General features: G+C 44.3%; 1 protein-coding gene across 2 annotated transcripts in view; it reads right to left on the bottom strand.

Moving 5' to 3' along the window:
• DSCAM (Down syndrome cell adhesion molecule) overlaps positions 1–26,840 on the bottom strand; it is a 474,915-nt gene that overhangs the window by 206,776 nt on the left and 241,299 nt on the right. The window contains exon 1 of one of the 2 annotated variants that reach the window (XM_014532930.1): positions 23,403–23,462. The exons of the other annotated variant lie outside the window; for it this stretch is intronic. Coding sequence (XP_014388416.1) covers positions 23,403–23,448 — 46 coding nt within the window. The 5' untranslated portion in view covers positions 23,449–23,462. Of the gene's footprint in view, positions 1–23,402; positions 23,463–26,840 lie in introns of those variants that run through there. 2 annotated transcript variants of the gene reach the window in all.

Genomic DNA, 26,840 nt, shown 5'->3' on the forward strand with positions numbered 1-26,840 from the left:
TACAAAGAAAATGCTAGCTTGTTATTAAATTATGTTTATCAGCATATATTTAAAATTCAACGTATATAGAATCCATGTTTTCATTTTTATAGGGTTTTTAAAATTATATTTTTATTATGAATACTAGAGGCCTGGTGCATGAATTCGTGCATGGGTGGGGTCTGGCCGGCTTGCCACGATGGGGGCCCATTGGGCTCAGCTGGTGGGGTGGAGGGGCCACAGGCAGTTGGCCAGCCAGCCCTGCCCCCGATCAGGGTGTTGGGGACCGATCAGGGGTAGGGCCAGCCAGGGGGAGGGTCCATGGGCAGTTGGCCAGCCGTCTCCTCCCCTGATCAGGGTGTTGGGGGCAGTGTGTGTCATAACCACCAGTCATTCTGGTCATTCTACCAGTCCAGTCGCTAGGCTTTTATATATGTAGATTAAGTCATCTGGATACCAGATGGGCTGAGCCCCCAAATGGTGTCAGCACCCAAAAAAAAGGGGAGTCAGAGATTTTTAAAGGACTCTAGGCTGGCTTTTTCTGGGTGGAGAATTGTCTGTGCAGGTCTGCATTCCGGAAAACTCCGGAGGGGAGAGATAATGGTCTTAGCAAGTTGAATGTGGTCTAAGCAAGTGGAATGTCCATTGTGAAGTGGTCTAAAGGTCAGTTACCAGGGGAGGGGTTCTCAATTCAATTATTTGATCAGACCTAACAGAATCAATAACATGTTTCACCTAAAAACTAATAATATACAAAGCAAATGGTTACAGAAGGACTGAGAGAAAGTAAAACTGATGATAAATCCCTCTTCTTATATCAAAAGGACCAATAGATATGTTTACTGTTTATATTGAGAGAGAATATAATTATACATTTTTGGAAAACACTTCTAAAAGAATTTTTTTATATGCTAAAATTTATATGCAAACCAAAATTACAAAACAAATGAAAATGAACAAAAAGAAATAATAATGAATATTTTACGCTATGGATTATTTTAAACTATGAAATTAAGGAAGACTAACTGTATAAAATATGCATTATACTAGATATATACCTGAAATAAAACATCAAAAGTTTTAAAAATTCTTAATATAAAAGGTACAAACTGATCATTAAAAGACAAATAACCTAAGAAGGTGGATAAGAACAGGCTATTCATATAAAGGAAATGCAAATTGTCAATTAAGAGGAAATGATGCTTGCTACAGATAAGATGAAACATGAGAGAACGTGGGCCTGCACCGCCCCCATGCCTCTGGCTGCGTCTGGGAAGGCAGCTTTTTCCTACCAAGTCTGAGCCCAGCAGGCAGTTGAGTCATCCCAAGCCGTTGCTCAGACAGAAATATGTGCACACGAGAAAGCACAGAGGAGGACAGAGCCACGTCTTCCCCAGAGGAGGAGAAGGTGGGAGAAACCTTGTCTTGTGTTTGGCTTTTGAAAAGGAATGAATTCCACCCAAAGGACAGTGGAGAGGAGGGTTTTCAACACAGAACTGTAGGACCACAGGCACACAAATTCATGTTTGTTGTTTTGTGTGTAATTGGGGAGCCTTAGGAGGCATTAGGACAGAGATAGAGAGATAGTCCTAGATGGGAGAGGGCTTTACAAACCAGTAAATCCCACCACCTCAAATAAATTCTACTTAATTCCCAAGGGGACTGCCAGGCCCATTTCAAAGAAAGCATATGAAGACTTAGGCAATTTGACACGGTTAAATTGGAGGGGAATCATCAAAGTTTCTTATTATTATAGCTGTCATAAGTGTACTGAGTCCAGTTCATCTAATTTGCCAAAAGACTTGCAAGACTTTTATGAACATCCTGACTCTGGTAAGAAATGGTGTGTATGCTACTTGAACTTCCTCCTCACTATCCTTTCCTGACTGCTTCCAAAAATAATTTGATGTAGCTCTGTATTTTTAACTTGAGAAGAGGCTATTCTGGGGTATTTTATTTTATTTTTTGTTTTAATGAAAGTCATATTTGATGACAGGAAATTTCTCTTTTCAAAGATCAGGTATATTTTTACTTTAGAATTTATCTTTGTATTAAAAATTTTAGTCTCTTTGGTATGCAGCTTTAAAAAGAAGCAACATTTTCTACCTGGAAATTGTTAACATTTTCCTCTATTTTAGGTTGAAAAGAATTGAGAGTAATTTGTAAGGTCATATTTTAGGACCACTGCAATTAGGTATAATTGGTTAAATAATACAATTTGGAGATTTCTGTATAGATTTCATAGTTGCCTTTGCAAGAAATTCTTTTGCTTGCTTTTTCTTAAATCACAAAACTTAAAGTGAAAAAAATCAAATATGGAGACTTTATTAGTTTTATTTGACAAGCACTTGTTGAAACTATGTAGTGACAAGTAGGTTCTTAGTTCATTACAAAGATGGACTCATAAAATAGTTAGAATATTTTGGTGGCAAGTGAAATAAAGTAATGATTCTTTTCCTGTCTCTGAATTTCTCTACTACAGGTAGCATATTTCTAAATTTTCCATTGATGTGGAATTTTCCAACGGGAACTCTTCCAATGGATCTTAGATAGAATCCCAGATAAAAAGTGGTCACCAGTACGTCTGTTGTGATCAAAGCAGGCACAGTGGTACAGGGATGCCCTAATCTCACCTCTCCCCCCCTTTCCAGAGGCACCTCCTCCTATGTCGTATGGCAGCAAGTCTGAAATTGTTAGGCCCCAGGACTCTTTTTCACACGCTTACAAATCATCGAGGACCTCAAAGAGCCTTGGATGATGTAATGTACAGCTATTGGCATCTACTGCGACAGAAATGTAAAAGGGTTTTGAAATATTTATTAATTCTTACAAAAATGAAATAGTGACATTGCATGTTGATATAAGTAAACATCTCTATATGAAAAATAACTGTATTTTCTTGAACAAAAAAGTGGTGACCTAACTGGTTTGGCTCAGTGGATAGAGCGTCGGTCTGTGGACTCAAAGGTGGCAGTTTTGATTCCCGTCAAGGGCATGCACCTTGCTTTCAGGCTCCATCCTCGGCCTTGGTTGGTTGGGGCGCTTGTGGAGGCAACTGATCGATGTATCTCTCTCACATCGATGTTCCTCTCCTTGTGTCTCTCCCCCTCATTTCCACTCTCTCTAAAAATCAATGGAAAAATATCCTCGGGTGAAGATTAACAACAACAAGAAAAAGTGGTGGGAAGAGTGACCCTGTTTCCATTTTGCAAATCCATGCCATGTCTGCCTTGATAGAAGACCATGCGACGAGCGTGCCTGCTTTTGCTCTGTCTCCTACACTACGCTGTTTTGCTGGAAGAAGGTCAAGACAAACAGGCTGCACACGCGTGTAGTTGGAAAACAAAGGAGAGTTTCAATAGCCTTTGCAGATAATGGCGGATCATTTTCTGTGGTAGCTTCTCAGAGGTTAGTTGCAGTCCTCTTTTCTTACTCTCATATGAAAACCACGGCTCAGAGTTCTGTGTGACCAGACAGATCTATGGCTGACGCATAAACTGTCCCGACACCATTCATTGGTCACTTATAAAATATTGGTTCACTGAATTACGCAGATCTTCTAAACGCTGACACATTCCCAAATATAATATAAAAGTCATATTGTGGCAGTCATCACTGATCTCATCAGAAAAGTCTTTGACCTTTGGGAGGCTGTCCAGCACACGATGGTGGATAAAAGTTTTCCTAAATGTTAGGCTTCAAATTTTACCAGTGAGCTATCAGTTAATTTCATTGAAGTGACAGGCTCACCTTGGTTCATCTTTTTTAAAAAAGATTACTTCTCCTATATTATTATTATTATTATTATTATTATTATTAGAGGCCCAGTGCATGACATTTGTGCACTCGGGGTGGAGGCGCTCCCCCTCAGCCTGGCCTGCGCCCTACAGCTGTGGGAGCGCACTGACCACCAGAGGGCAGCTCCTGCGTTGAGCATCTGCCCCTTGGTGGTCAGTGCGCGTCATAGCAACTGGTCAACCGGTTGTTCTGGTCATTCCACCGTTCAGTGGCTGGGCTTTTACTATATAGGATTTTCCAAAGGATAAATTAAAGACAAAGGTCACTACAATCGGATACCTTGAGAATCAGATTTGTAGTTTACCCAGGTCTGCCCTGTTTGTACAGGGGTGGTTTGCTGACACACAGGAAGGTGCAGGTAAGAGAGGGCTGCCTACAAGACGACAGGGAAGCATCCCAGGTGTGGTCTGCCTTCCACAGGGACATGCACTTCCTGTTGAGACACTGACATCATTGTTTTCATCCAAGTACATGGACAGGTTCAGCACAAGCACATACGCACTTTCTTACTCTTACTGGGATCACAGGTTTTGTCATGACGACACCAATTACAAAGTCAGGTAAAATCCACTTGAGCCTAAAATGTTGACAGGGTCCTAGACTTTGAAGCTGATAATAAAGCTCGTGTGTCGGGTGTTCTTTTAAATATTTGTCAAAGAAACAGCAATTACCGTTTGCAGGGCTCAGAAAATTTGATGAATAAAATATTTCAGAAAATACTATGAAATCCAGGCATCTCTGTTTTCATGACATTAACCATCATCATCATCAATGGGGTCACGATTTATTGAACCACCTGGTAAGCATTGTGCCAGTTAACGTGCATGGATTATTTAATCGAATTCCCTAATGTCCATCCATTCAGGCTGCTAAAACAAAAATATTACAGCTTTGGTGCCTTATAAACAGCATGAATTAATGTCTCACAGTTCTGAAGGCTGGAAGTCCAAGATCAAGGTGCCTACAGAATCAGAGTCCAATGAGGGCCCAATTCCTGGCTCACAGATAGTGTTTTCTGGCTGTGTCCTCAGGTGGTGGAAGGGCTGGAGAGCTCTCTGGGGTCTCTTTCATAAGGGACCTGATCGCATTCATAAGGGTCCAACCTCATGACCAAAGAACCTCCAAATCCTATCACATTGGGGGCTTCATTACAAGAAATAAATGCTAGTGGGACACACATACTTAGTCTATGGTACCTCACAAACATGTGAAAAAGCTCTGAGATAAACTTCATTCTCTCACGTGGACTCCCTCTGATCTCAGAATCCTGTCAAACACCTTTCTTGTCTCCTGTGAATAAAAGTTCATACTGCATCACCTGACAACTACCTCACTGCGGGTTAATTTCAAAGGGATTTGTCTGTGGCATAAACAGAATGCTGTTGCAAGCACTTTCCATTTGCAAACGATTCTGGAAATTCACATGCATAGCAAAGGGGGAAAGGCTTTGAACACCGAACATCATCATCTTGCAGATTCTGTAAACAAAAGCAAGGTTGGAGACATGTTAAATCCAAAATTGTAGCAGAGGGGTGTGAGATTGGGTAAAATTTTTCAAATGAGCTCCTAAGACACACTCTTCCCAGGAGTTAGAAAGAACTGTGTGCCCACGTGGCCTCTTGAGGACTGGAGACCGAAGGTTGAGCGCAAGGCTGAGAGCGTTGCCTGGGAAACGAGGTGCTTCTTCAATACAGCGCAGGGCCCTTCCGGATGTCACATCTTTTCCAAGCACTTGCTCTGTGTCTAGAAATCTGCTCTGTGAATTGTCCTTCATTCAAACAAACAAACAAACAAACACGGGGGCGAATTTGACTTTTAGATATCCTCTTTAGAAAGTCCTAGGGTGGCTTAAACTCCATTTAGCAAACAGGGTTCCTCAGGCACGAGGCTCTGTGCCCCTGGCCGTGCACAGAGTGAGTAGAGGAAGGGGTGCTCTCCCCTTGATTAGAGCTTATCTTGCTGTCACTGTCTGGAAGGGCTCATCCATTTGTACACCTGACGTTGCTTGATTTGGATTCATTCTGCTTGGATCTAATGAATGGGTCCTCTTTCCTAGAATGGCTGGTTCCCATGAGGTCTGCAGGCATACGCAGTGCGCACAATCACACGTACTTCACGTGGCACAATAAAAATCAGTGAACGAAGGGCTATGTCAGCCCTGTCAGGACGATCAGGAGGGACCTTGCAAGAACAACGAGTCACAGGGAGAGACAAGCAGCTCTCCATGTGAGACAGAGGAAACAGAACAAAATCTGATTGGAAACAGTTTTCACTCACACATTAGGTTCCTAGACACAGATGATCTAGTACCCAGGAGGTAGGAAATGCAATCTCATGTATTATCTAGCAAAAATGTAATTCATTCCAGACAAAATACATAACATTAAAGTGGAATTATTTATTTTTGCTCCATGAACAGATAGTTCCTTTATAACGGGAGTCGTGCCAAGTGTGGGAGACACAAGGAAGAACAGGACATGGTCCCCAGCACTGAGACCTAGCGGAGAAGACAATTAAATGAAAAGATGATTTTCCTACAGAGAGACTCTGATATTTGAGCAAAGGGGACTCTGAGAAAACATTGCGGGGCACGTCGCCCATCTACATGGGACCAGAGGAGCCTTCTTTTATCATCTTACCCTTCTGAGACCACATGTGTATAATAGTTCTGTTTAAATTTAGAAGTTGTGCTATTTACCATGACCTAGAATTATAAGCACTGTGCAGTCGTGGGATAAGCCTTAGGGATACAGTTAAAAATGGTCCCCCATAAATCAGGCCTCCCTGTGCCAACATCCCCCTTGTGATCTGACTTTGCCTGAACCCAGGATTCAAGGGGTGGAGTCTATACCGCCCACACTTTGTAACTGGGATGGTCTTGTGACTTGTTTTGCCCAAAAGAATGCAGTGTAGGTGATGTCATTGGGGTTTCAACACCATCCTCTTAAGGGTATTATAGCTTTTATCTTGGTTTAAGTAAATTCTGGCATCCACATGATGGAGGCTAAGCTAGAATGATGGAAAGAGGCCGCATTCCGTGTTTGAAGGTAGACCTTGGAGAATGAGATGCTCCTTACAAAAATGAAGGTCACATGAAGGAGAAGCGAGGCTCCCACGTTGGCGAGACCAGCCATTTGAGCTATCAGCTGAGGATCTACTAGTAGACAGGTGGGAAGGCTGCCTTTGATTCTTCCGCCCAGTCCACCCCAGTCCATGTTTCACCATGAGGAGTAGAGACAAGCAAAAAAACAAAAAAAACAAAACGTCCTGCTAACTTTCCTGTCCCTAAGAATCCTGAGCTACAAAAGAATGTTTACCTTAGGCATTAAGTTTCCAGGTGACTTATTATGCATCTACTATTAACTTAATAGATACCAGCTTTCTAGGTGTGAACCAGATCCAATCAAACCACCCGGTGGTGCAATGCTGTCTCTCAGGGATCCCATGAAAGGAACCCAGTTCTGAATAAAGCTCTCCGGCTACTTGGTGGGTTTGTGTCCACTGAGGTGTTAACAACAATAACAACCATAAAACACACCGTGCATCTTTGGTTGAAATAAGGCTTGTACTGATCCTAAGGGACACAGGACAATGTAAGCCCTGGGCCATCTGACCTCCCAACATGAGAATAAATAATGAAAAAAATGTTTATGAAGAATATATTACGTACAAGAAATAATAAAGGACACCAAGTCTGGGCTCCAGGCCACACTGACAATTTTCACCATCCGTGTGGCTGGTGAGAAGGGAAGCCTAGTTGTTACACAGGCAGGTGCGGAACAGGCGCACAGCCAGTGCACTGAGACAGGCTGGGATTCCCGGCCTCCTAGCAAGGTGGGCTGCAGTCAGAATTAAAAGCAGTTACTACAATGGGTAACGTGAGGTTTCAGGGATTTCAGAGCTCTTAACTAATAATATAAAGGAAAGTATTGGTTATGAGCTATTTCACAGAAAAAAAGCTCTGGGGCTCTGAGAGAATGATGATAGAGGGTTACCTCCAGGCATCAGTTTGGGGGACATATTTAATGAGGGTCACTGTCGATCAGAAAACTGAAAATCTTCTAGTTCTGACATAGCTACTGACTTTCAAGTCTTAAATGGGTGTGAGTCCTTGTGGGAGGTTTCTTTTATCCTAAGATTCAGTTAAACAATCCAAGACATTGGCTATTTAGTTTGCTTGTCAGCTGGCTCTGCCTTCTCCTCCCTGAGCCCATTTGTTCACACAGGAAGGTGTGCACAGACCTTTCTGAGACACGTCCGGAGGGATGGCCAGTCGAGGGGCTCACTCACGCGAGACGTGAGCGCTCTGTGATGTCAGCCTTAATTTAATGACATACCCATGTTCTTCCGCTGATGTGGTTTTGATGAATGAGGCATTTGTTCTCTACCAGGTAGCAATGCAAAATAGCCCCTGCTCGGTGAGTGATGAGTGGGATTGGAATATTACCATCCTACTTGCCTAGGTGTTAGGTGATTTGTTCTTACTTTTTTTTCTCTAAAAAATCACTTAATATTTCTTTGAATAGCTGTGTTATGGCCCAATATTGATGCTTATGGGAAAAACACAACATGGTAAGTATTCAGAGTGAGTCAAATACTTCAGTGTTCAACCCCAAAAGGCAGAATTCCAGCCCCAGATCTGCTTTCTCATTCACTCTCTCCCTCTTTCTCTCTCTCCTCTCCCCTACCGAGACCTAAACAATGAAATGGGGACTGTCACTAAGTCTCCTAGATATTAATAGGATAATAAAGTAGTGACATGAACATTATGCACATAAATTCAACAACTCCAATAAAATGGATCAGTTTCTCCAAAAAACACACAACATCCACAAACTATCAATACTCATCCAATATGAAATAGTTAACCTGGCCTCAATTATTACCTCAAACCATAAACAGAGTTTAACCTGAAGTGGATCACAGACCTAAACATAAGAGGTGAAACTATAACATTCCTAGAGGAGAACATCAGAGAAAACTGCAGTGACCTTGGACTAGGCAAAGATGTTTTATCTAGGACACAAAATAAACCATAAAAAATTGACAAATAACTTTCCTCACAATTAAAACCCTTTGCTCTTCCAAAATTACTATTAAGAAAATGAAAAGTCAAATTGGAGATTAAGAATACATATTTACAAAGCATATCTCTGATAAAGAACTTCCTATATAATAAAAGGCTAATTTGCAAATTGTCCCCTCCATCAGGAGTTCGAGCAGGAGGCGGGGCCAGCCAACCACCTGTGGCCCCTTCCCCCAGCTGGCCCCAGCCCTGATCGCCACTCCCTCCCCCCCACCCCGCATCAGGACTGTCCATGGCCCCTCCCCCGGCCAGCCCAGCCTGATCGGGCCGGCAGGACCCTACTTGTGCATGAATTCATGCATGCACTGGGCCTCTAGTGTATTTAGAATATATGAAGAATACTTAGAATTCAATGTAAGACAAATATCCCCATTAAAAATGTCCAAAATATTTAAAAAGGCACTTCATCAAAGAAGACATATGAATGGCCAGTGAGTATATTACAAGGTGCTTAATGTTATTATCAGGAAAATAGGAATTAAAATCACAATTAGATACCACTCACTACCTCACTCCTAGAAAAATTACAATTAAAATGTGCTGGTGAGGAAGTGAGACAACTGGGCTTCTCTCATATTACTGGAGGGGATGCAAAATGTTTGTAAATGACTTCCTTTTTCTATGTGCGATACGATCTGAGATTTCTAGTTTATCTTTTCCTTTCCTATATTTTTTTCTTTAATGCTTGTCTTGAAATGTGATACTTATTGTATAACCCAACAATGGGTTGCATCCTGCAGTTCTAAGTACACTGATTCAGTTAGCCACTTAGCGTTGTCATGAAAATCACAGCATAGCACAATCAAAGTGCAGAAAAGGTCTCGAGCAAGTTCCTCACCTGCCAACAGGAACCTGCCTAAGGCTACAGAGAGCTCTCATAACGCATCAGGTAGACCTTGGGGCTGAAAAGCTAAAGAGATTTGTCAAGAGACAGGAGAAAGGCAGAGGGAGAGATTTAAGAGCTCCACCTTTATTCAGCATATTTATGAGTATTCATGAGGAACTGGAAGACAAGTTCATCTCCCTCCAATAAAACAGATCCACAGTTACATAGAGCAGGATTTGTGACATATTCCTGAAACGTTTTCCAGGATCAAGTCCGTAGTTTCGAGGTGGGATTAGTGGAAGCAAAGGAAGAAACTACTGAGGAGAAAGAGAAAACACCTAGAATTTGATTTGAACATTTTTTTGTATGTAGTAGTCAACCAATAAAACGTATTAATATTAATACTAAAATTATCATAAAAAGAGAATGATTTTTCCAACCAAAGATTTTATAGTTATAATTAAAGAAGTCATGATTTTATAATCGTTCCTATAAAAAAGAGAAGCATATGGAATTTGACTTAAAGTCTAGAACAAATAGCAGTATAACATTCCTGAATGTAAAAGGGCTTTGCTACCTCTGGTCGCCACTACACAGCTCTCCAAGAGGGGGCAGCACCGCTGCGAGGCTTCATACTGCAAATGCTGGTAATACACTGGACATGTCCGAGGAGGAAATGGGTAAATGGTGGAGAAACTGGGAACTGCCCGGGACGCCATGGTTACCGGGCGAGATGCTGGGGAGACACACTGGCTGATGGCATGGAGCACAGGGGAGTGGGTGCATTGACTTGGAGGCTGTGTGGTGGATACCAGGACAGCAGCCCAGGTTCTGAAGGACAGGGACCTGGCCTGGGCCTGGACCGGATGCTGCCCAGGGCCCAGAGGAAGAAGTGAGCTCTGCTCTGCACAAAGCTCCGCCTCTGTAAGAGCAGGTGATCACCAGAGGCGCCCATCACAGATGCTCCCTGGCGGGCAGGTGAGACCCATCTGGGAGGCCTTCTCACGCTCCATAGGCCACACCCTCTCTCTGTGCTCCTCACCTAGGTTCCTATGCGCACCTGCACCCCCACAGCTCCCCCCAACCAGGACACAGCCAAGTTATGCATCCCTGTCATGCTAGCCATTGTTTCCTACCCAGCTTATTGAGATATAATCGACAAATAACATTTGTATATATATCTAGGTTATACAATACTCTACACTTTTATTAATGGAGTGTGTTTCATAGCTTGGATTTCCTTTCTTAGGTAAAGAAAAAAGTTGAGATCTTTCTACGCAAAGAATTACCTTGAAACTCCCAACACTAGCAGGAGAAGCCATGCACAATCCAGACCCATCAATCTTTCTGGGCTGCAGACATTTTCTTTCACAAGGTGACCAGCGCAGCGATCTGAAATATAACCGGAACAGTCCTGTCCTGGCTGGGCATTGGGATCGTTCTCTTCTTCCGGGCGGTGCCACGTGGATTTACCTCTTCAATTCCTGCCTGTCCTTCAGGACTGGGTTCTCTCTGTTTCTTCTTGATGGCTTCCTGACTACCCAGCGCCCCCCTGGCTTCTTCCTGTCCCAGCTTCCTGGTCTGCACCAGGCTCTTGACCTACTGTGCCCCCCCACCCCCCCGCTGAGGCTATGTCTTCCCCTGTCTGTGTGTGCTTTATCCATGAGGCGGGAAAGCCTTGCAGCCATTGACAGAGATGTGCGAGGCAGCACCCCGTGCCTGGCAGGTGCTGGTGTTGAACAGGTGCTTCTGGAATTTCCATGCCGTAAACAAAACAGACATTCCTCTGAGCATCGCTTGCACAAATGCTATTGTTTTGCCAAAATAAGCAGACAGATAGTATGAAGATAGGACTGAAACATATTCGTTCTGTTTTAAGACCAAGTCAGATCAAAATGAAAAAAATAATCGTTTTCAGGATTTAGGAGTAAAATCATACTAAGCAATTGGCAAATAAAATTGAGAGGATTTATATTAGGGTCGATTTAATTGCTTGAATTAGTAAAAGAAAAGAAAAAAGGTATTATATTCAAACAGCAGGACCATATTTCCTGAGCGCTGGCATCTGGGTGTAGTATCACAGTACTCTCTAGTGGTCGCATTCGAGAGCAAGATGCTCTCAGAATAAATTCAGGATTTTTTTGAAAGGCAAAGAATGCGATGTACATAATATTTTTAAAAAATAAAGAAATGGCCGAAACCGGTTTGGCTCAGTGGATAGAGCATTGGCCTGCGGACTGAAGGGTCCCAGGTTCGATTCCGGTCAAGGGCATGTACCTGGGTTTCAGGCACATCCCCAGTGGGAGATGTGCGGGAGGCAGCTGATCGATGTTTCTCTCTCATCGATGTTTCTAACTCTCTATCTCTCTCCCTTCCTCTCTGTAAAAAATCAATAAAATATATTTTTTAAAAAATAAAGAAATGGACTCTGGTTGAGAAACTGGGTGCACGGTGCCCAACCTCTCTCATCAAAGGGAAGACCGGCCTTCGGTAAGCCCAGCGCCTGCAAAGCTAAGGGTGCCCTGCTGGCTCACACGGTGGTGCACGCCTGCGTTCCGCCACCTCCTGCATCCCTGCTCATGCCCTTCCATGCAGAACTGCCTGTGTGCTGTGGCATTGGTGTGGGTCCTTTAGGGTGTCTCTCTAAACTGGAAAAACGTGCATTTCCAATAGACCTGGTCTCCCCAGGGCTGCCAAGGCTGTGTGACTTTGAGGGAACGAGGGACAGCGGTCATGCTCCCAGAGCCTGCCTCCCCCTGCCCCTTAGGTTTGGAATTTTCACCAGGAAGAGTTGTATCTTTGGGTGTCAGGAGTGATAAACGTAGGCTCTCTCTCACCATTTACCACTTTAGGAGAATTAGCCCCTGAGAAGGAGAAACCAAAATGGAGAAGGGAAATGGAAAGCAGATGGGTTCTAAAGCTAAGCATCTCCAGCGTCCTGCCAGGGACAGAGCCCAGGCAGCCAGCTCTGTGGACCGGACACTGGCCTTTTCCTGGGTCCCCTGCTCAGGGGGAGGCTGATAAGAAACCTTGAGGAAAGCCTGTGGTTTCCCTGCCTGGGCATTAGTGTGGATGAGAAGGTGCTGAGCGTGAAAGATATAGAACAGGTTCTATAATACAACACGTGCCCCACGCACACCATTCATTCTCTCTCTCTTTCTTTGGACTTACACCAGGGAGGGCAGACATTCCTGATCAGTTTCTAGACTCCTTTCTGGCGAGCCCCAAGGCCTTCAGAATGCCTCTCGGCCCTGCATTCGAGGCAGCCCCTCCCATCGGATGGAGCTGGCATTTGAAATGTAACTTATTTCCAGTCTTGGCTTAGAAGGCACGTCCCCAAAAAGCCCCAAGGGGAGTGACGTATTTGGCTATTTTCATTTCATGAGTATGGATAGAAAGCCTGATTGTACCAGCCTTCCTACAAAGCCTGATTCTTAAAACTTCATGCATTTTATTCAGGATTTTCAATAACATCTTGCAGACACCACACTTGTTTTGTGCCCAACAAGCCAGCCACAAAACCAACATGTCGTTGCTGCAGGTGTACTCGATCGTTAAAGGTCTTGCAGAAAAAGCCAACTTTCAGATCTGCCATCAATATAATATGTAATCAACTTCAAAACTGTGTATCTACAGACATGGAATAGTGTTGTCTAATCAGGTCTTTTACTAAGTAATTATAATGACACAATCTTATCAGTAAAGGTTAAGTATCTTTTTCTGAGCCGAATCCGATGAAATTAGTCCTGATGTCATAAGTACCATTTGTCACGGTTAGAGCCAGAGGTGTTGACAGGGCTCGATGTCTCCGTGGCAACCCCGGGGTTCCATTTCTTTTGGCTGTCACCTTAGACACTAAGGCTGAGAGTGCAGAGAGCATAGCAGGTACGGCCTGGTAATTCATGTCACCTTTTCTGACTTTGCCAGGCAGTGCCTTCTGAGCGCCTCTGGAAGCGTTTTACAGGAGATGGGTCCCTGCCCCCGATTTTGACTCCGCTGAGGAGGAATATTTTGAACAGAAACGTTGTGCATAGGGTTTCACTCCCGAGGAAAACCACTGATGTGCATGGATTCATTACCCACAAAGCCTGAGCGAGAGAACACATATGTAAACAGGATGCAGATTTCTCCATTTCAGAATTCACAAAAATAAACACCCCTCAGCAATGCTACGGGTTCCACTAAAATTAAGCCATTTTAACGAAGTGTTTGCTGCAGCCCATGGCTCAAGGAAGGACATTTGTGGAAGAGCTCGGCCCGTGGGGGCATATTGGCAGCTACGCATGAAATGGCAGAAATGCGCTAGGAGACCAAGGTCAGTCAAGGGCAGCAGGGCTGGTTCGTTACAGAGGATCCCCCTCAGCTGCAGCTCAGTTTCCAGCCAGAATCTCACCTGAAAACACAGGTGCACAATCCGAAGGCCTTCATTTGGGCCCTAATCCGTGGTAAAATAAAGTCAAGAACGGCACTTCATAAATGTCCCTGCTGTCCATCTTATTGGGCAAAGATCTAAGAGTGAAGGATTGTGGGTAAAAGAGGAGGGGGGGAATGCTGGGATAAAAATTTAGAGAAATACTGCAAGCAAAATATTTTATTTTCAATTGTCCTTATCATTTTATAAATATCAAATACAATTTTTCCACTTTAATAAACTAATATGAAAATAACAATTTACTTCCAAAATTATGAAGTTAAAAATGTAATTATTCTATTTTTAAAAATTGTATGCATGTATAACCAGACTTGGGACATACCTTTTAAAATATATTTCTTCATTATTTCCACATAGAACTTATGTTATAGAGGGACTGTGTCCCTTCCACTAAACATGTGTTGAAGGTCTAGCCCTAGAACCTCATGAAGGGCCCTTACTTGGATCCAAGACAGGCTCTTTACAGAGGTATCAAGGTCAAAGAGGTCATTAGTGCAGGCTCTAGCCCAATATGACGGGCTGACCCTCACAGAAAGGGGATATTTGGACACAGAGACAGTCATGCACAGAGGGAAATGGTGTGGAGACACAGGGAGCAGACAGCAGCCATGTGCCTGAGTGATGCAGCCACAAGCCAAGGGATGTGAGGGTTGCAGGCACAAGCCAGAAGCTGCGCCCGGCAAGGACCGACCTCCCCTCGAGCCGGCGGGGGGTGTACTGCCTGCCCACACCTGGCCTTCAGACTTCTGGATGCCAAACAGCGAGAGAACAGATTTCTGTTGCTTTGAACCAGGTGGTTTTGGGTAATTTGTTTTGGCAGCCACAGAAAACGAATACAATTTACCTTGGATGAAAGTTAAATATCTATTTCCAGATCGCAGCGCCACTTACAACTTCACCAGTAACGCCATCCTACCAAGGTAGCAAAGGACAGAACTGAGGTTTGAGTCCCTTAAATGAATGTTAGGGTCAAAAAGTTAATGCTATCGCTGAGATTAAAAGTCTTTTCCCCTAAATTTCTTGTTCATTTCATAAATGGATTAAATAAGATTACAACCTTTTATCTGCTTTACTAAATTCTAAGGTATATTGTACTTACTAGTACTTCCAACCCTGTAGTTCCTAATCAACATTTTGTGGATATATATATACATACACACACCCACACACACATACTCATATAGATATGTATACATACACATGTACTATATATATATATACACATGTATATGTGTATATGAACATATACATACAGATTAACAATATGTCTATATATGTTATATTTGTTTAACATATATGTTATATATACATGCATATCTATAATAATAAAAGCATAAGATGCTAATTAGACCGGACAGCCAAACTACCTTCCAGACATTCTTCCAGGTGACCTTATGGACAAAGCCTTGGCTGTGAGGGCCGAGCCCCTTGCACGAAGTTCGTGTATCAGGCCTCTAATATATGTATATTTTCATATATGTACAGGGTGGGGCAACAGTAGGTTTGCAGTTGCAAGGACACAAAACACAGAGTTTATTCTTATATTATCCTTTACTAATTATTGTTTTATTTTCTATACAAACAACTGTAAACCTACTGTTGCCCCACCCTATCTATGGTATTTTGGCAAAGGGGAAGATAAAGAATGTAAAATTCCCTCTAGGCTAATATCCCTATTTAGTGTTGAGAATATCATGAACTTCCCTTTCACACACTGGCCTACCACACACACACACACACACACACACACACACACACCCTCCACATATGTGACTCCTTCCATTCAGGAAAAGAAAACATGATAAAACAGACATTGCACCTGTGTGTAGAAATCTTGCATTTAGGCACCTTCCCAAGTATCATGGTAACTAACCCCTTGAGCATGAGGACTCTTATGGTCCACACGTATGCACTGAGCACACACATGCTGGGCTCTGGGCTACCATGCAGGGAAGATAACTGGTGAACAAGACAAACACCCTGTCTATGGTATTTTGGCAAAGGGGAAGATAAAGAATGTAAAATTCCCTCTAGGCTAATATCCCTATTTAGTGTTGAGAATATCATGAACTTCCCTTTCACACACTGGCCTACCACACACACACACACACACACACACACACACACACTCCACATTATGTGACTCCTTCCATTCAGGAAAATAAAACATGATAAAACAGACGTTGCACCTGTGTGTAGAAATCTTGCATTTAGGCACCTTCCCAAGTATCATGGTAACTAACCCCTTGAGCATGAGGACTCTTATGGTCCACACGTATGCACTGAGCACACACATGCTGGGCTCTGGGCTACCATGCAGGGAAGATAACTGGTGAACAAGACAAAACCTTTGCTCTCAGGGAGCGTGTAGTTGTATCTGAACCTTAGATGTTATTGTATGACATCAATGGAAAACAATTTCATTGCAAACAAAACTGCAACTTTGCAAAGTTTTGCAAAATATCACTTGACGGTTCCATTTTACAGACTTTAGAAAAGGAGTGCTGCCTCTCCATTGGGTGAGGGCATGAGTGTGGGGGGGGGGCAATGGGGGGATAAGGACACATATGTGATACCTTAATCAAAAACAAAAATGTGTAAACTCTAGACCCAGACAGAGTGGACACTCATCTCAGGTAGCACCCATGGTTCCTGGAATTGAGGGTGTGGACAGATTGGGGGGCGGGGGGCATTATTCAGTTTACCGGGCAGAGCAAAGCCAATTACCTCACCCTGCTGTCCAGTGCCCCCTTTCATCATGGAGCCAGAAAATGAGCTGTGAGTAGGCATAGTAAAGGGAGGTCTTAGTAACTACCCTTCACTTCGCCGCACTCACCTTTTCACAGCTCAAAGCAACTCTGTGGTCTCCATGTGAGCCTCTCTGTTACACAGATGAGGAAACGGAGGCCCAGAGGGTCCCATCACTGTGCATGTCCCACGGCTCCTGAGCCGGAGTTCGCATCCAGGGCACCTGAGTGTGAAGCATGTTCTCGCAGCCAGGACCCCACAGGGCCCCTCCTGTGTGTTCTTTCTGGGCATGAAAGGCGCATTTCTGCTCTAAGCGCTGCCCATTTTCTATGCCTCAAGCTATCAGCACCTACAGGCACAACAGCCAGTCACGTGGTTCTTCATTAATGCATCCGTCCCTAACAAAGCGAGCGCCATGGCAGGCGGCGTGGCTGCTCTGGGTGACATGAGGGACTGATCATTCCTATGCTGCTCCTGCTGGGAGGGCCCGTCTCCAACCCCTGCTCACAATATTATTTTCCTGGGAAAGCTATTTTCCTAAAATGCAACTATCAACGAAGGAGCCTGAAAGCTTGGAGGGGGTTGGTTGGGTTTGCTCTCGCTGTCGGCTGGTGGCAGAACCAGGGTTCGCCCTTCCCACTTTCCTCCTGTCTAGGTCAACGATTAGCAAAGACTGGACAATATCACCCGAGTCAAAGCCACAGCTTTCACCTGGGAGGGGCTAGTGACTTTCAGGGCACATCTGGACCCCTCTCTGCTTCCCACCTTGGTCTTCCACTTTTAAAAAAATTATTTTATATTTCAATGACAGTTGACATACAAGATTATATTAGCTTCAGGTATACAACACAATGATTAGATATTCGTATAATTTACAAAGTGATCACCTGATAAATCTAGACCCACCGGATAACATCCATCTCACTGGTCTTTCATCCCAGTCTTCCCTTGAGTTCCCGGCCTCACATCGAAGTTGCTCGGCCCAGGCAATTCCACACCTTTCCCTACCGACCTCTCATCACTATTTTCCTTCGCAAGAGTGTTTGCACACACATGATGATTCAGTGACAGGTCATTCCTGTTCTGAATGTTAATACCACACGAAGTCCACCGGGAGATAATACATCTACAGTCCTACTGACCGACACCATAGGAAGAAATGTCCACCCTCTCAGCTGGCACAGCCAGAGCCTGTGTGAATGACCAGTTTGTATGCAGAGAGAGAATGTTGACATGCCCCAAACGGGAATGCAAACATGGCAAAACATTAGCAAATGTAAAATAGCAAACGTAAAACTTCCCAATGTCTCAGATTTAACCTAAATACCTACCTTGAAAAACAGATTATGTGAACTTCGGATTTAACATGAAGTGGCTGAACTCAGCCTGGTTAGGTGTGGCTCAGTGGTTGAGTGTCAACCCATGAACCAAGAGGTCACAGTTCAACTCCTGGTCAGGTCACATGCCAGGGTTGTGGGCTCAATCCTCAGTAGGAGGCGTGCAGGAGGCAGCCAATGGATGAGTCTCTCTCATGCCTGATGTTTCTCTCTCTCTCTCCCTCTCCCTTCCTCTTTCTGAAATCAATAAAAACGTATTTTTAAAAAAGATAGAGACTCTTTTCTAAAAAGTGGTTGAACTCAGTCTTACTGGACATGGCTTTGCCAGGCTCTCTCTGGGACAGCTGCTCAGCTGGGGGCTCAGGGCACAGACCCTTCAGTATTCGTTCCTCCTAATGGCACATTATGCAAGAAGAACAAAGTGAGCAATTTTCCTAATCAGGCCATCAAGTGGAAATAATTAACAAAATAACATAGCAGCACCTCAATTATAATTACAAATAGCAATTCCAACTTGCCCTGTGTGAGAAGACATGGAAAGAGTTATGGATTTGCATAATTATTCCTATTCTCGAAGTTATATGGGTGATCAGCAACACACTAGGTGTCACAAGAAATACCTAATTAGACACCATATCAAGATCTTTTGGAGAGTGTACCTTTACCACAAGACCTATCCCAGCTATCCATCAATGGGTCATTTTTTTTGTAATATTGGGAAGTAGCCACAGTGATGCTAATTTGTAAGTTGGGGTTGGTAGGAAATGGAGAAATGTGTACTCTAGAGTTCCTTTCTCTAAAGACACCCAATGCTCTCCTTTCCTCTCTCTGAAATTAATAAAAACATTTTTTTTCAGGAACCAGCGTGTCTTCTGGTGCCTGGTGATAATAGCGGACCTTCGTTCTTTCACAAGGTGCTACAATGCAGGTGCAAAGTGCAAGGTTGTAGGGTTAGCCATCATGGTTTTAACTCCCACACACTGCAGATATTGACATCCTACTTCACATATTTATGCCACGTTTTTCTGGAGGGTGGCTGTATGCTCTAATAAATGAAATCGGTATATTTTGATAATTTTTCAACAGATGAAAGTGGGGTATCCTGAAACAGAAATACCTTTTTCTCTTTGCACCAAGTTGCCAAATGGGCTAGCAACAGCCCAGTTTACCATGCGTTAGCTGTGTGTAGTCAGGCAAATTGCTTAACCTGTCTGGACCTCAATTTGCTGATTTCTAAAATGAGGATATTCATATTACCTCCTACATTGTGGAGCTGTTGTGAGAATGAAGTGAGAATATAGACATTAAGGCACCTGTGAGAGCAGGTAGTGCTCTGATAATTAGCTCTTATCAGCTCTTCCAACATATACTCAGGCAAAACAGGATCAGAGTGTGGGTGATCACTTTTCAAAGATCCTGTGAGAAATGATCGGCCAGCCCAGAGCTGTTAATATCAGCCAGCCAGCGGGTGAGGCTGTTCAGCTGTTAATGCAAATGGACTATAGTTGAGTCTGAAAGATTGAGTTCAAAATAGAAAGTTTCAAGTTCACATGAAGAGAAAGCTATCTCAAGAAGACAGGATGAGCAATACTGCAGATGTTTGAACATGAAGAATTCAGTGCTGAGTGCTTCGTAAGCATGTGCTGGGGACCTCCGACAGATGCTGGCTGAGTCTGAGTCCCCTGCACACAGCAGAGCCACCGAGCCGTCTTCAACCACAACCTGCCATTCTGCACCTTGTCCCCGTGCTGAATGCCTCAGCCTGAACCAGGCAGGACCACTGACCTCATTAGCTTTCACCGTGGCCCAGTCCTTGGAGAAGGGCTCTTATCTCCGAATCCTTCAAGGTCTTCTCTCCTGAGCTGGTAATAGGAGAAAAGAGGAGGGAGCCCCAGCAGCTGGGGTCAGTAAGGACTCCGACTCTCTCCAAAGCCCTGGTCCATGCTTACAGCGTGGCCTTTGACCTTTGACATATACACTTGCTCTCTCTGACCATGTGGGTCCCCAGCAAAGGCCGCCACATCAACAAGTCTGAAGCTTAGGAAAGTCAGTGGGATGAATCATATATGTCTTGGTTAGGGGAACCCATATTAAATACAGAGAAAACAGCAATATTTGGCTGTAAGGCAATCTGGGCTACAGGGTGGAAAATATCCCATAAACATAAATTCTTGGGACATGTAGCTGTCATGTGAATGACATCATGGGTGATGGCATTGAAGGTCATGATGAGATTGGCACCCAAAATCCTAATTCTTTGAACTTCTGACTCATTGTTCAACTCAATGAGAGGTCTCAAGGGAGACACATGGAGGAAGGCATTCTAATAAAGGACCAATAGCAAATGTTAAAGCTCTGGAGTCCAGATGCCCAGGTTTGAGTCCTGGCTGTGCCACACTGAACAACTTGCTTGACCTCTCTGAGTCTCAGTGCCACCCTATATAACAAGAACTACCATGGGAGGTAACACAGAGGATTGAATGAATTGAGAAGGAAGGATTCTGTTTAGAGAACACTTGGAGAATGTGGTAGCTATTCCTTTTATTAATAGTTATCATCTATGTTATTAGAATGGGCCACCTGGAGCCTTGAAGACACTCTTCTGATTGAGGTCTGGGCCTAGAACGGAAGCGGGGCCAGAGCCTCCCAGTCCTAACCCCCACACTGGATGGCTCAATGGAACCTTCCGGTCCTACCAATCTGAGGGCCAGAAATGGTAAAGCCGGGGAGGTCCCACCCAGATCTGAGAGAGACGGAGAGTCTGCCTGAGTCCTCGGAACACCAGGTCCAGACCCTGACCAAGGATCCCAAGGAAGAGACAGCAGCAGGGCCATCTTTCCTGAGAGCCTGACCCCAGAGGGCAGGGCCCCGCCTGTGCCTTTGCTCCCCTGAAGGTCCCCTCCTCGGTCTGCAGTTCCTCCTCAGCCTACCATCGGTTTCCCCTCCGTCCGGCCCCGGGGACTGAGCCCGAGCACACGGGGATTGTCCTCTGCCTCTAACAGGTGGGATTGTCAATCATGACTTCACTATCCAAGAGACAAGAGTGTGTTTCTTTTTGCCAGTTCTGTTTCGGTAATAAAGACAGTAGATGCTAAACAGCTCCCCAAAACGGGGAAACAGAATACATTAAGGACAGACCATAATTATAAATTTAGGAAGCCGTTTACCACACAACCGCCTCATAGAAATGTCCTCCTCCATCCACTTCCCCTAAGCTTCCCCCTGCAGAAGCCATCCATAAACTTCCTGTTCCAAAACACAGATGGTTCCCCTCCAGGGCCTAAAAGAAACGAATAACGAACTCCCAGCAGGTGCGGCTCAGTGGTTGAACACTGACCTATGAACCAGGAGGTCGAGGTTTGATTCCCGGTCAGGGCACATGCCCGGGTGCCGGGCTGGATCCCCAGTGTGGGGCTGGCAGGAGGCAGCCGGTCAATGATTCCCTCTCACTATTGATGTTTCTGGCTCTCTCTCCCTTCCTCCCTGAAATCAATAAAAATATGTTTAAAAATATAAAAGAAATGAATAATCTCAGGATAACATTTCAGCTCCTTGCCCTGGCTTTTTCCCCCTGGGAGCAGCCTCAGCCTTTGGCTCGCCGTGCTCACACACATGACGGATGTAGACTAGGGCAGTGAATATCTCTACAAGTCACAATGGGAAACGCGGGGAGGACCCACCCAAATGGAAATACCCTGTAAATGCACCAACCAAACTTGGAAAAGAACAATTTAATATGCAAATGGATTTCTGAACAATTATTATCTTATGCAAGTTGGTTTGGGAGGTGTGTGCGCACAGACGTCCGTAAGGTTAGGCTATTGCAGGGAAGTTAAGAAAGGAAAGTGATAGTCTTTGCAGTTCTTGTTTACCATGTAAACATATTTCTACCTTAAAAGTGAGTTTCCACAGTTATTATAATCACCTCTTAGTAGTATACAAAGTATGAACTATATTGTCTGCCTCTTGGTATGGAGCAAAATGTTATATGTTGTGACATCAAGCACACAATATGGTATTGGCGCTCAGGTAAGCAGGGGGTGCTACGGGGTTGTGGGGTATCAATGTGTGAGAGTTCTCTCCCAGAAGAAAAAAAAGAAATGGGATATGGCGCGATTTTTTTTTTTCTTGATGCATGACGCAAACGCTTCCCTCTCAAGGCGAATACTTAGCAATGCAGCTGCAAAAAAGGTCTGATCTAGGATCAGTGCCAAGTGCTATATTCTATACAGGAAAATGGGGCAAATCTGCAAAATCCTGGCTGGGGCTGAAATTAGTAGTTTATGTCTCAGTTCTTCAATTAGATGTAATTAGGTAATTCCACATTAGATTCAGAATGACATTTAAAATGAGTTCTGATATTTGTAATCTTTCCATCCCCAGCGTGAGACAGAAAGATGGCTGCCCTATTTCTGAACGGACAAGGCTGTGTGCATGTGAGTATGTGAGGAGTGTGCACATAATTCTCACACACACACACACACACACACACACACGGACTATCACGCACTCGTACAAAATTGCATCAAATGAGGCCTCATGCATGTGTAAACTCTCTGCCTGTTTTCTGAGCTCAGGGGGTCGATAGGCGATACCTATGCCCCCTTTTCTCCTTGGGGTGGTCTTCTTCCTTGAGAAGGTAAGGAGGACGGGGACACCAGCTGAAAAGCAGGTTCTGTCCCATTGTCTCCTGTGACAGGAGATTCCAGGGCATGTGCCACCAGGAAAGGTCACGCTGACAAGCTGACAGCTGCAGTGCGGGGGATTCTGCAGTCCGACTGGCAAATGGCTTTCCGGCCTCACTGCACAAAATGCCTGCTTTCCTCTGCATTTTCACAACTGCTTCGGGGAGCGTCCTCTGCCCCCACGCCCCCCCCCCGCCCCCAGCCATCCTTGGGGACCGTGGCCCATCTCCCGATCCAGGGCGGTAGGAGGGGAAACCTAACAAGCCTCTGGGTGTTGGTTAGTACAATGTCGGTACATAGCCAGCACTGCTGACGGTGATGAGAAATAGATACAAATAGGGTCCCTAAAGTGCTACCCATTCTCTTTCCTAAGAATGGTTAACAATCTGTTAGGAAACATTTACACAGCGTCTCACTATGCAAGGAGCACCGAGGGCTACAGAGCACACAGCCCTTGCCCTCCTGGGAATGACCCTAACGAAAAGCATCAGGAGATGAACTGATCACTCACCAGGAGGAAGCAGCAGCCTGCTCCCGGGATCAGCAGAGGCGGTCATTGTGTCTGCCTGCAGTGCAAGGGCGGCCGAGCCCTGGGCTGGGACTGCTCCTATCACGTGAGAGCCACTTCACTGTGTAGGAGGCCCCAACTGGGAGCAACGTCCCTGAGTGGCCCCACACCCCTGCCCACTGGGGCAAAGAGAACTGCATCCTAATGAGCAGAATCATATACTGAAATGCAAAGGGACATGGGGGCCCACAAGGCGGTCTGGCACCACGGCTGCCTGCTCACGAGAAATAAGGGTGATCGGCTGCTTTCTCTAATCTGTTTCGGCCGAAGCTCTCCCCATGTCCTGAGGACTTTCTCTTCTGTGCTTGGATTCTGTTCCTGGTATGAGAAGTGGCACACAGAGGGGAGAAGGGCGTCAAGAATGCAGAGATAAACCTTCCAGGGATTTAAATACATTTCAAGGCTGTGGCAGGGTAGGCGGATAGGCAGACAAATGGAACAGAAAGGGGAGACTCGAAAGGTATTTATTTTTTAATAAATAAATGTTTAGCATGTGATAAAATGGTATTGGGCATCAGTAGAAAGTAGTCAATTATTCAATAAATGGTCTTGAGGCAACTGGAACTTCTAGAAAAACTTGAAATTGCATCCCAACTGAATTCATAGAATCAAACAAGTTCCAGAGATCTAAACAACACAAATAAAATAATGAAATTATTCAAGGAAAATGGGAATTTTTATTCTATAACCTAAGATAGGAAATGACTTTCGAAATATAGTACCAAACTGTGATGTCATAATCGATTTATAAATCCAACCAACTAAAAGTCAAATATTTCTGTAAGGCAAAACTGAAAGCAAACAAAGTGAGAAAAATGTTTGCAATTCATATTTCATAAAAGAGATAGTTCCTTAAACTGTGATGAAATCCCATACATTGATCATTAAGGGGAAAAAATCAACCATCCCAAAGAAACAGGAATGAGGGGCGTAAATTGGTGGTTAACTGAAAAGGAATATGTTGGCATATTTGGTTCACTCATAATGAGAGAAGCTATTCAAGTGTCTGAAATACTGTTTTCACCTACCCCAGTGGCAGAAAAGCAAATGCTTGATGCCCTGAGCCAGCCAAGCATGTGTGAACACTCACATACAGGAATGAAAATATATAAAAGCTCTCAACAGACAAATCTGCAATATATATCACATTTTAAAATGTATGTTACCTTTTTAAAAAAAATCAAAATAGATTTTTATTGATTTCAGAGAGAGGAAGGGAGAAAGAGAAAGAGATAGAAACATCAATGATGAGAGAGAATCATTGATCAGCTGCCTCCTGCGCGCCCCCTACTGGGGATCAAGTCCACAATCCAGGCATGTGCCCTGACCAGAATCAAACCATGACCTCCTGGTTCTTGGGTTGACATTCGATCACTCAGTCATACCGGCTGGGCTGTATGTTACTTTTGATTCAAAAGGTTCAGTTCTAGGAATTTCTATAAGAGAAAAAAAGGGCTATGTATAAACTTATTGATTTATTAGAATATCAGTAACAGCCCTGTTTGTAATTGCAAGAGAAGTGAACACAAAATGTTCATTATTAAATGGCTAAGTAAATTGAAGTACAGTCATACAACAGAAATGATACCGCAGTTTAAAAGAGTGAGGAAACTGATGTAAATGAAAATATTTTCCAGAAAGGTATGAGTTGTAATCTACCACTTGTTCAAATAGATTATATTTCTGCATATGTTTATAAATCCATTGGGTGTCTCTGAAGGGCATTTCACAGTGTTTGCCTGTGAAGTAGGGATGGGGTGACTATGGCAGAGTTTATAACTCTTAAAAAAATGAAAATGATGATAATTATAACAATTATTATAATAATAGCTTAAGATTTTCTAGAATCCCTTTGTCAGGATCTGGCATATCTATGTCTAGTCTCTGTCTAGTCTCTATGTCTACATCTACGCCTATGTCTATATATAGAGTCTATAATTAAATATCCACATACTTAATCCTATTTTAACCCTGTGAGGTAGGCGCTTCAATTCCTTGACATCCAGAAATTTGGAGAAGGTCAGTCACCTGTCCCAGGTACCGCACGCAGCTACCAGGTGGGAGAGCTGGTTTCACACTCAAGATTTTGCTCTGGAGTCAGGAGTCCAGAAGCAGGTGGGATAGGCAAAATGATGGCCCAAAACTGAAGAAATCAGCTGACCTTACGGTAGGGACATTGTCCTGGATCTTCCAGGTGGGCCCAGTGTCATCACAGGGGCCTTAGAAGTGGAGCGAAGAGTCAGAAGCAGAGTCCATGTCAGAGCGTTATGAGGTCAGAAAGGCCTCCCCAGCCACCGCTGGCTCTGCTGACGGAAGAGGCGGTGAGTGGAGGAATGCAGGTGTGGAAGCTGGGACAGGCGAGGCAAGGGATTCTCCCCAGCAGCCTCCACAGGAAACCACCGCCCTGCCCGCTCCTCCATTTTAGCCCAGGGAGACCCACTTAACGCATTGGACTTCCGACGTCCACAACTGTCCGATATGCCTGTGCTGCCTGCAGCTGCTTAGGTTTGTGCTGCTTTGCGAAAGTAGCAACAGGAAATTAATACTGAGCATAAGCACAGCAGAATGACCACAGGAAGGTCAGAAGGCGGTAGGGAGCGGGTGTAACCCCACTCCTTTCCCGTCGGAGGCCCCTTCCTGCAGGTTTCCATCAGAGTTCATGCGAGGAATACACGGGATTCCAGCCAGACCGCCTGCAACCAGACCCCAGAGCTCCGTCAGCGAGCACAGTGGTCCTCAACCAGCGGCATGGTGTCCCCCAAGAAGTGGCTAGAAAAGCACTTCCTTGGACCCACCTTCAGATGCCCTGAAACAGAAACCCCGCCAGGGTAGCCACTAATTTGGTTTAGCAAGCCCTCGGGTAATTCGTAATTCGGGTGTGGTGCACATTGAGGACCCTGTGCTTAATGAAGGTGCTGATTCAGGCGGAGAACTGGCTCCCTAACTTTATAGCACTTGGAATCCCTTGGGGCTTTCCAAAGAATCCCCCCCCCCAACCCCCCTCTGCACCTCAGACCAATTTAATCAGAACAATTTCCGGTGCGGGAGGGGACTCGGCACAATTACATGTTCAAGTTGATGTCGATCAAGGCTAGAAACGACATCATTAAAAATGGCTACATGAGCCCACTCATCTGCCCCAGGGTGTGAAGCTGCATTCTCTCTTGCAGGGTGTTGCTGGAGCTATTTAAGGAGCAAACAATGACCCCCTGCTCCGACAACTTGTTTGATTATAAACATGTTTGGTAAAAATATCTACACTAATAAAAGAGAAACATGGTAATTAGCGTACGACTGCTACCCTTTTCATTGGCTAATCAGTGAGTATATGCAAATTAACTGACAACCAAGATGGCAGCCGGCAGCCATGCACTGAAGCGA

This window comes from Myotis brandtii, unplaced genomic scaffold (assembly GCF_000412655.1).
Source record: "Myotis brandtii unplaced genomic scaffold, ASM41265v1 scaffold923, whole genome shotgun sequence".
In the NCBI taxonomy this organism is placed as follows: domain Eukaryota; kingdom Metazoa; phylum Chordata; class Mammalia; order Chiroptera; family Vespertilionidae; genus Myotis; species Myotis brandtii.